Below are 10,762 nucleotides of genomic sequence, written 5' to 3'. Positions count from 1 at the left end.
ACACAGAATGCACACAAGACAAAACAATTCATTTATATATTTGTAGAAGACTAATGACTTGACATTAATAACTACTAAAGCAGTGCTCTGCAACAAGTATAGTATGCCGTGGCACACTGGTGTGCCATGAGACAATGCTAGGTGTGCCGCAGTGTAAACTGAATATAATTTTTTTTTCCCTGATACTTTTGGTTATATTTTTAGTTCAGGTGTGGTGCTGAATTTTGAGAAAAATATAAGTGTGCTGCAAGTGAAAAAAGGTTGCGGAGCACTGCATTAAAGCACTGATATAAAAGAATGGCTCATGAATGAATGAATGGACGGATGGATGGATCAATCAATCGATTGATCGATAGATAGATAGATAGATAGATAGATAATTAGACAGATAGAGATAGAAATACATAGATAGATAATAAGATAGATAGAAATAGATAGAGATAGATAGATAGATAGATAGATAGATAGATAGCTAGATAGATAGATAGATAGATGATCTTCTTCTAGTACATTAGCAGTCCACCTAGTGGCCTCCTTTATATATATTTTTGTATATACATATACAATAATCCTTTGAGATCTGATATTTTTTCTGAATCTCCCTGATTCGTTTAATGTGCTTGTTCCCTGGTATTACATTGATCATCATCATTCATCATTGTTTAACGTCCGCTTTCCATGCTAGCATGGGTTGAACGATTTGACTGAGGACTGGCGAACCAGATGGCTACACCAGGCTCCAATCTGATTTGGCAGAGTTTCTACAGCTGGATGCCCTTCCTAACACCAACCACTCCGAGAGTGTAGTGGGTGCTTTTACGTGCCACCGGCACGAAGGCCAGTCAGTCGGTACTGGCAATGGCCACGCTATTTGATATTAATTAATATCCAATTTTTTACCCTATTGTTTAATTTGATAGAGAGATAGAAATAGACAGAGATGGATAAACAGAGATAAAGATAGATAAATAGATAGATAGATAGATAGAGAGAGAGAGATAATGTTTCTGCCAGCATGCTGCCTTGCTTTTGAAATAAATATTAAGAAAACAAACAGTTCTTACTATATATTTTATTATAAGATTTGAACAAGTAAAAGAATTTACAAAAAGGAAAAAAAAAACCAACAACAACAACAATAATAATAATCAATAAATTACACTTTCTTCTGTGTTATCAGCTTTGTGGTGTTATTGTAAGAGAATTACCATGTATATTCCAGAATTTATAATGAGATGATACATATTCATGAACTGGAATAAAATTGTAAATAATTAATTAATTAAAAAATAAATAAATAAAAACAGAAAATTAAAAGAAACAACAAATATATGATATACTCTTTACTCTTTTACTCTTTTACTTGTTTCAGTCATTTGACTGCGGCCATGCTGGAGCACCGCCTTTAGTTGAGCAAATCGACCCCAGGACTTATTCTTTGTAAGCCTAGTACTTATTCTATCGGTCTCTTTTGCTGAACCGCTAAGTTATGGGGACATAAACACACTAAAAGCATTTGTCAAGCGATGTTGGGGGGACAAACACAAACACAGATATATACATATACATATATACGACGGGCTTCTTTCAGTTTCCGTCTACTAAATCCACTCACAAGGCTTTGGTCGGCCCGAGGCTATAGTAGAAGACACTTGCCCAAGGTGCCACGCAGTGGGACTGAACCCAGAACCACATGGTTGGTAAGCAAGCTACTTACCATGACAACATTTTCTATGGAAATGGATGACAGTGGGGGATATGTTATTAAATTTTACTCTAAAATATCACTGTGTATTTAAAAACTGATTGGAGGTGTAATTTTGGGTAAGATAAAGGTACAACTTGGGGGTCTTGGAATGAAACTTATTTTTCCCTTGTGTTCTATTATTTATTACTGATTGAAGGCAGAACCATCAGCACACTGAGCGAAATGCTTAGTGGTATTTCACTCGTTGCTATGTTCTGAGTTCAAATTCCACCGAGGTCAACTTTGCTTGCGTCCTTTTTGGGGTTGATAAAATAAGTACCAGTTGAATGTTGGGGTCGATGTAATCAACATATCTTGTGAAACTGTCCCACCCATACCAGCATGGAAGGCAGACGTTAAACGATGGTGATGATGTGAAACTGAAGCCGGGAATACAACTAGTAACAGATGATCTTGAATTGACACAAACTGATCTCTCAACCACTGTTTCCTACCACTAGTGGAATTAACTCTTTAGTACTTAAACCAGTTTAGGCATGTTCAAAACTAGCCAGGTCAAGCTTCTCACACTTACCCTACAATGTCATTCTAAAAATAAACAATCACATCATTGACGATGATGATGATGAAATCTCAAAGCTATGAGAAAAGGCATGATTAATTCAAAACAATGTGAATAAATAAACATAATATTTGTCAGAACAAGCTAAATTCTAAAGGATTAAATAAACAGAAATTCAATAAATTTCAAAGGTAAACAGAAATAAATGATGAATTACCTGTATTTAGTTTACATTTCAATTTTCCTTTCACTTGTACAGATTTTGAATCCACATGACATCCTGACTGTGTAAAATCATTAATCCGAAATGTGAGCTGACAAAGAGATTAATGGAAATTTGCTTTAATTTTGCAAAATAAATGTGAAAATATAAATTTATAGCATACAAAGGAATGAATGAATGGATGGAGAGAGAGAGATAAACATGAGATGAATGTCTTAGTAGCAGTGTGAAGATATAAAAAGATGGTGACTTGAATTCAATACCTTGACCACCCATGGACATTGTCCTCATTTTAATCATCATCATCATCGTTTAACATCCGCTTTTCATGCTAGCATGGGTTGGATGATTTGACTGAGGACTGGCGAACCAGATGGCTGCACCAGGCTCCAATCTGATCTGGCAGAGTTTCTACAGCTGGATGCCCTTCCTAATGCCAACCACTCCAAGAGTGTAGTGGGTGCTTTTACGTACCACTGGCACGAGAGCCAATCAAGTGGTACTGGCAACGGTCACGCTCAAAATAGTGTTTTTTACATGCCACCTGCACAGGAGCCAGTCCGGCGACACTGGCAACGACCTCACTTGAATGTTGTTGCCAAATGTTCACTTTTCCATATTTGCAGGGGTCAGGTGGAGTTCATTGAGGCAAATTTTCTATGGCCAGATACTCTTCCTGTCACCAACCCTCACCTCTTTCCAAAGAAAATAATATTTCCCCATGGTTAGACATGTTTCTGTAGGATATTGGAAATGAATGACACTGCTTGTGTGACAGTGACACTCATTTACAACTGTCATATATCGTTGCTGTTATGCAAAAGTGTCGTAAGTTCAAAATGTTGCTTTTTCAGAAAATGAAAAAAATAGTATCACTGTTCCATTTCTTTTTACATTAGCAACAGTTTCAGCTTAACAATAATACTTTGGTGGGTGCATTTCACCTGTCTAAGTTCTAAGGTCAAATTCCACTGAGGTTGACTTAACTTTGCATCCTTTCGGAGTCAATCAAATAAATACCAGTCAAATACTGGGTCGGTGTAATCAACTTCCCCTCCCCTCAAAAACTGCTGGCCTTGTGCCAAAATCAGAAACCACCTGTGCCAAAATCAGAAACCATATTATTATTATCATTACTTCCTGATGTATTGCCCTTCCTGTCGATTTCAAGTGCCTATTTTTCTGAATATTTCTAAAAACTACACCAGTGACCATCCTTTAAAATCTGTTGAACTCAAAACACTTATCAAACCACAAATGAGCAGCATGTTAAGTATCCACCTTGGTCATATGTGTGGCTACTTAACATTTTTATTGTGGCCCACTTGGAAGTATTGTACATAGAGTGCTCCATTCATGCCATATTCATATTATATTTTGACAAATGTTGAAGCTTCACTGGCAGAACTGTTAGCATGCCAAGCAAAATGCTTTGCGGCATTTTATCCGTCTTTACAATCTGTGTTCAAATTCCATCACAGTTGACTTTGCCGTTCATCCTTTTGAGGTCAATAAAAAAAAAACCCAGTTGAATACTGAGGTCAATGTAACTGACTTATGCCTTTCCCAAAAATTGCAGGCCTTGTGCCAAAATTTGAAACCAATATTGATATGAGAAAATCATTAAGAATGTTATTAATGATATAGTTGTGTGCTTATGAAGTTTGCTTCTCAACCATGTGGTTTTGGGTTCAGTCCCGCTGTGTGGCAAGTTGGGTAAGTGCTTTTTACTATAGCCCCAGGCTGACCAGTGCCTTGTGAATAAATTTGGTAGTCAGAAACTGAAAGAAGTCCATCATGTGTGTGTGTGTATGTGTGTGTGTGTGTGTGTACTCTTGTCTTGATATCGCCTCATGGTTCTAAACGAGTGCTATTTGTTTCTAATCTTCCATGGAAAGAATGTCTAGCCAGAGGTAAATATATACATGCTTGGAAACAGGTGAGGGTTGGCAACAAGAAGGGTGTCTGAGCATAGAAAATCTGCATTAGCAAATTCTATCTGACCCATGCCAGCAAGGAAAAGTAAACAGTGAAATGATGATGATGAAGATGGTGATGATGATGATGATGATGGTAATGATGAATATATGTTTCCATGGCAACGCTCTGGTTTCTGCTTCTTATCTCCTCCATATTTCCTTTTACATGGTTAACATTATTTCTTGATTCTTTTATTCTTTTATTTGTTTCAGTCATTTGACTGCAGCCATGCTGGAGCACTGCCTTAAAGGGTTTTAGTGGAAGAAGTCGACCCCCATGACTTATTCTTTGTAAGCCTAGTACTTATTTTATTGGTCTCTTTTGCTGAACCACTAAGATACAGGGACATAAACACACCAGTATCAGTTGTCAAGCGATTTCGGGGAGGCGGGAGAGGCACAGATACACACAAATAAATAAATACATACACACACACACATATATATATATATATATATATATATACACACACACATATACATATACAACAGGCTTCTCTCAGTTTCCATCTACCAAATCCACTCACATGCAAGCCTTGGTTGGTACGAGGCTATAGTAAAAGACATTCGCCTAAGGTGCCACACAGTGGGACTGAACCTGCAACTATGTGGTTGGGAAGTAAGCTTCTTACCACACAGCCGAAAGAGCCACCTACCTTAGTGAGTGTTATTTATTAGAATGCCCATCCTGTTGGTCTCAAATATCTGTTTTTCTAAAAGTTTACACCCTAATCCTTTTGATACCAATCCATCATAGGCTAACCCTGATTCTATGATACAAACTCCATTTTAAATTAAAATCTTCAAAAAAAAATTTCCCATGTTAATTTATGCTCTAAACATGAGCTTAATAATGAAAAAGTTATTTTACTAAATAACTCATTATTTCCAAAATTAATTGAAACAAAATGTAGCGTGTTTCAACTTAAATACGGTAAGAAAACGGTTAAATATTCAGTAAAGTGTAAAGAAAGTCAATCACAAAAACACAATCTTACTCTGTAAAAGAAAATGAATAAATAAAAAAACTCACCAAAACGTAAGAATTCAGGTCAATGCAAAAGGGATCTTCATACATGTCAGGATTTGTAGGCAACTGTTTATTGAGTAATAAGGTTGACGTCAGGAAAACTTCAAGGTTTTTACTAGGGAACTTCTGCCCTATTGAAAGTAATAAGCAGAAAGATTTAGAATAAAGATACATTAATACAATGAAGTATTTTAAGGTAGTGGATCTGTAGAAACATTAATGTCTTAGATGGGCTATTGTGCAGTATTTAGTTCTGATTATTTGTGTTCTGAGTTCAAATACCACCAAGATTAGCTTTGCATCATTTCATCCTTTTTGGATCAATAAATAAAATATTAGTCAATTAGTGGGGTTGGTTTAATTGGATCAGCATGTCTAATACAAGTGGACAAAAGATAAAAAAAAAGAGGACTTTTAAAATTAAACCTTTTAGGGTTCTTCAAATTGTTTCCACTATTTTATTTACTCAACATGGCTGTTTGGTTAAGAAGCCTGCTTTGCAACCATGTGGTTTTGGGTTCAGCCCCACTGTACAACACTTGGAGTAAGCATCTACTAAAGAGCTGGGTTGACCGATGCCTTGAGTGAATTTGGTACATGGAAACTGTGTGGAAGCCCACTGTATTTGCCAAATGAATATTAGATTTATTGTTATTTAAAGTAATATGCCGCTGCTAATACCAGCTTTATCATTCTCGATCTATTTTTCCATACTTGCAATAGTTAAAGGAACCTTCCCCAGCAGAGCCTCCTACCACTTTTGGCAGCCCCTTTGTCATCTCCTTCATCATAACCTTTCCTGCAGGTTTCATCCAGTTGGAACATCTGACATTTCTTTAAACCCACTGTCATCTTCTATATACATCACATGCCTCCACCAACATTGCCAGTAATGTAGCTAAAGGTAAGCAATGGGAGAAGTCCATCCCAGGTGATGTTTTAAGGGTAGCACTTTTGGGTCTGTTCTATAAGCCTGTATAGGCAGTAGTGGCCAAGTGAGAGTGGCAAACTCAATTACTGCCCCAAGCAACACAAACTCGAGATCAGTGGTTCTCAACCAGGGTCGATATAAGATTTTGTTGCTAAAATTTATGTATTTATGTGCAGTAAATTGGTCATACTTCTACAATACACTAAATGTTTTAACAATTTTTCATACAATTCAGAATAATATTTAATTATGAAAATACCATCAGACCTTTTAAACATTGAATGGCTATGAGAGCCCATCCAAATAAAATCAAGAATCAAGGTGATCCATAGGTAAAAAATGGTTGAGAACAACTGCTCAAGCTACACAACTGAACAGCCTTCTCTCTTGCACATTATATCTGATTCTTCTTACACCCAGCTTAGCTTTTCTTTCAATTCATTCAAGTGTTGCTGTCCATTCATAATAACCATTACACATCCAGTGTAGCATGCTCACTTCATTTCTTTCCAACATTTTGTACATCCTCCACATTCAATGCTCTTTTTTTTTCACTCTCATGCAACCTCAAACTTTGTAAACAAGCATCATACAACCAGTCCTTCACTTGGAGAGGGAGAGAATTCATCTGTTGTCAGCAGAGGCAAAAGATCTCTGAACTTTGATCTTTTCCCCTCATTCTTATTCTGGCTACTTTGCTTTTAGAATATGTGTGTGTGTGTGTGTGTGTGTGTGAGAGTGAATATGAGAGAGAGAGAGAGAGAGAGAGAGAGAGAGAGAGAGAGAGAGAGAGAGAGAGAGTGTGTGTGTGTGTGTGTGTGTGTGTGTGTGTGTTAGGTGATTAACCTTTTATCTTTTACCTGTTTCAATCACTGGACTGTGGCCATGCTGGGGCACAGCCTTGACGGGTTTAGTCGAACAAATTGACCATAGTGCTTATCTTTTTCTTAGTTTGGTACCTATTGTGTTGGTCTCTTTTGCCAAACCACTAAGTCACAGAGACATAAACACACCATCACTGGTTATCAAGCAGTGTGGCATGTGTGTGTGTGTGGGGGGGACAAAACACATATACACACACACACACACACACATCATCATCATTTCATGTCCACTTTTCCATTTTGCATGGGTTGGATGGAGTTTATTTGAGATAGATTTTCTACAGTCAGCTGCCATTCCTGTCATCAACCCTTGCCTGTTTCTAAGTAATGTAATATTTCCCAATGGCCAAACATCATCTTGCACAATACTGAAAATGAAGAATACTGCTTCTTTGACAAAAAACACTTATTTACAATTATCACATGATATTAAGATTAACACACACACACACACACAAGTTTATTTTGGTTTCTGTCTACCAAATCCATTTACAAGGCTTTGCAGTCAGCTTGAGACTAAAGTAGATGGTCGAAGGTACTGCACAGTAAGATTGAACCCAAGACCACATAGTTGAGAAGTAAACTTCTGACCCACACAGCCACATATGTACCTTTGTAGACCTTTGCTACTGATATTCATACATTTTGTGCCAATTCTGTCCAGTTTCCATTAAGCACTGATTTTTTTTTTTACTCTAGTTTTGTTTAATTATTGACTTTTTCCCCCTATGAAGTTATTTCTGGAGAGAGAAGAAAACATGTTAAAATATAATAATGATATTTGATATTTTTTTTTGGACTAAACCTAGGCATAAGGCCAATTTTCACAGGCAAGAAGTATTGTTAATTAACGGGTGAAAAATAAAATCAGAATCCAGGAAGAGAGGAAACAAGTGGTTATTAATTAAGTTGATTTCAGTATATTTTTTTTGTTATACAATCTGATTAAAAAAAAAAAAAAAAAAAAATTAACAAATTTGGTGGATTTGAATACAGAAATGTAGTGCGTTGAAACTAATGACTATAAAATATTTAAACAATTTCTCAACTGTTCCTGCCAACATGCTGATGCAATAATAATAATAATAATAATAATGACGATGATGATGATGATAAAGATAAATAGGAAAAGGAAATACACACAAAAAGGAAATGAGGAATGAAGTAGAAAAATAAAATAAAATAAATGCATAAATGTTGAGAATTAAAAGTAAAGATAATGTGTGTGTGTGTGTGTGTGTGTATGCGTGTGTGCGTGCGTGCATGCATGTGTGTGTGTGTGAGAGAGAGAGAGAAAGAAAGAAAACTGAAAATATATATATTTATTAAAAGTACCTATGTTCCAAACCAATTTACGCTTATCAACCAGTTGAACACTTCCTTGGCTGGCATTCACTTCATAAGACTGGACAAGGCCACTGAAGAAAATAAATATTACAAATATGAATATAAACTTTTTAGAAGTTTCCAAAATAATTACTGTATATTATTATTATCATCATCATTGTTGTTGTTGTTACCTCCGCCTTAGTGAAGGCAGAAGTATTGATTACAGTCATGTTTGTTTGTCCGTGGTCAAGATATCTCAAGAACCGCTGGATGGATTCGGATGAAACTTTCAGGGATGTTTGGCTTCGTGACTGGCACAAACTGATTAGATTTTGGGATGGTTTTCTATGGGTGGATGCCCTTCCTAACACCAACCACTCCGAGAGTGTAATGGGTGCTTTTACGTGCCACTGGCACAGGTGCCATTTGCATGACACCGAGATGTGTTTATGTGCCAATTTGCATGATACTGGTGTCTGCCACAACTGCAATTTTGCTTGGCTTGATGGGTCTTCTGAAGCACGACATAACGCCAAAGGTCTTGGCCCATGTGAGGCCCAACACTCAAAAGGAACTCAGTCACTTTGCCCATGTGAGGCCCAACATTTGAAAGGAACTCAGCCACTTTGTCTCCGCGAGGCCCAATACTCGAAAGGAACTCATAGACACACACACTTTATGTACAACATATTGACATGTTATCTAACTTTCAATGGAGTTACAGCTAGACATGTTATTATGGTGTTAGGCATCTTGGTAAAAGGCTGTAGAGTTTGTATTATGTTACTTGTACTGTAATGTATTGATGGCCTATACACTTGACTCTTCTTAGCTACATGTAGGTCACCTCACCTTCGTATAATGCAAAGCACTTTGTAGTTAATGCCAAAAATCTCAAAAAAAAAAAAAAAATCACCTCAGGTTCTAGATGTGAAGTTGAGCCTTCCTTGAACTAATTTTGTCTCTGATGTTCTTTTTCCTCAATAAACACTGTTAAAAAATTAGGGTGTGTCTAACATACCCAACAGTCTTTTATGCCATCATATATATATATATATATATATATATATATATATATATTAGAGGAAACTGGGTTATTTTTCTTTTGTTCATTTTATTTTTGGGAGAAACTTTGGATAGTCTCCTGATTCAAAGTATTAGCAGAGTTTAAATTTTCTCTGGGGGGATATTGAATTTCGTTCATTGTGAAGAGTTTTCAGCCTGAATCACTGAGTTGACTTCGCACACTTGTTGATCATGTACTGCAGGGACTAAGCTTAACACAAGTATCAAATAATTACATAATATATATATATACGTAATTGCATTATATTTGCTGATGTTAGCAAAAATATTTAAATAAAGACAAGCTAACAAAAATACTTTCAATAAAGAAAGAAAATAGTTACACACACAATTGTTTCAGTTAAAAGTACTTTATGAAAAATTCATGCATTTTTTATTTCATTAATAGACACTGACATGATAGCATAAAAGACGGTATTTTAGAGGTATCACAATTTCAACAGCGCATATTCAGGAAAAACACTTTTAATACATTAAAGCATGGCCCAACTTCCCATACAGGACCCAGGGTGGTTTTTCTTTGAAACAATTCTTTATAGAAAAAAAAGGAGTCTAATTATGTTATAAGATATGGTAATCAACATCATTTTAATGTCTACTTTTCCATGCTTGCATGAGTCAGAGGTGATTTGCTGAGGCAGATTTTCTAGGTCTTCTTGTTGCTTGTCTTCACCTAATTCCAAACAAGCTACTATTTCCTTTTGGCTGATCATGTTTGCATAGAAAATTAAAAATGAATAGTACTGCTTGTATAATGATAACACTTGTTTACAACTATCATGTGATGTCAAGACAAGGAGACACAAACATACCCATGCATGCACACACACACACACCTACACCCATATCATCATCAACATCATTGTTTAATGTCTGCTTTCCATGCTGGCATGGGTTGGACAGTTTGACTAAGGACTGGCAAGCACCAGGCTCCAATCTGATCTGGCAAGGTTTCTACAGCTGGATGCCCTTCCTAACACCAACCACTACAAGAGTGTAGGGGGTACCTTTTACATGCCATCAGCATGGG

At 36.4% G+C, this 10,762-nt stretch overlaps 1 protein-coding gene across 1 annotated transcript in view; it reads right to left on the bottom strand.

The window, feature by feature from the left end:
* Positions 1-1,056: 1,056 nt before the first annotated feature.
* The window catches only part of LOC106875148 (AP-5 complex subunit mu-1), a 31,499-nt gene continuing 21,793 nt past the window's right edge, over positions 1,057-10,762 (bottom strand). The window contains exons 11-14 of the mRNA XM_014923153.2: positions 8,653-8,735; positions 5,506-5,633; positions 2,488-2,584; positions 1,057-1,253 (exon numbers count right to left, since the gene is read on the bottom strand). Of these exons, the coding sequence (XP_014778639.1) occupies positions 1,177-1,253; positions 2,488-2,584; positions 5,506-5,633; positions 8,653-8,735 (385 nt within the window). The 3' untranslated portion in view covers positions 1,057-1,176. The remainder of the gene's footprint in view (positions 1,254-2,487; positions 2,585-5,505; positions 5,634-8,652; positions 8,736-10,762) is intronic.

The sequence above is a fragment of the Octopus bimaculoides genome, chromosome 6, assembly GCF_001194135.2.
Source record: "Octopus bimaculoides isolate UCB-OBI-ISO-001 chromosome 6, ASM119413v2, whole genome shotgun sequence".
Classification (NCBI taxonomy): Eukaryota; Metazoa; Mollusca; class Cephalopoda; order Octopoda; family Octopodidae; genus Octopus; species Octopus bimaculoides.
This window is presented reverse-complemented; position numbering and strand designations above follow the sequence as displayed.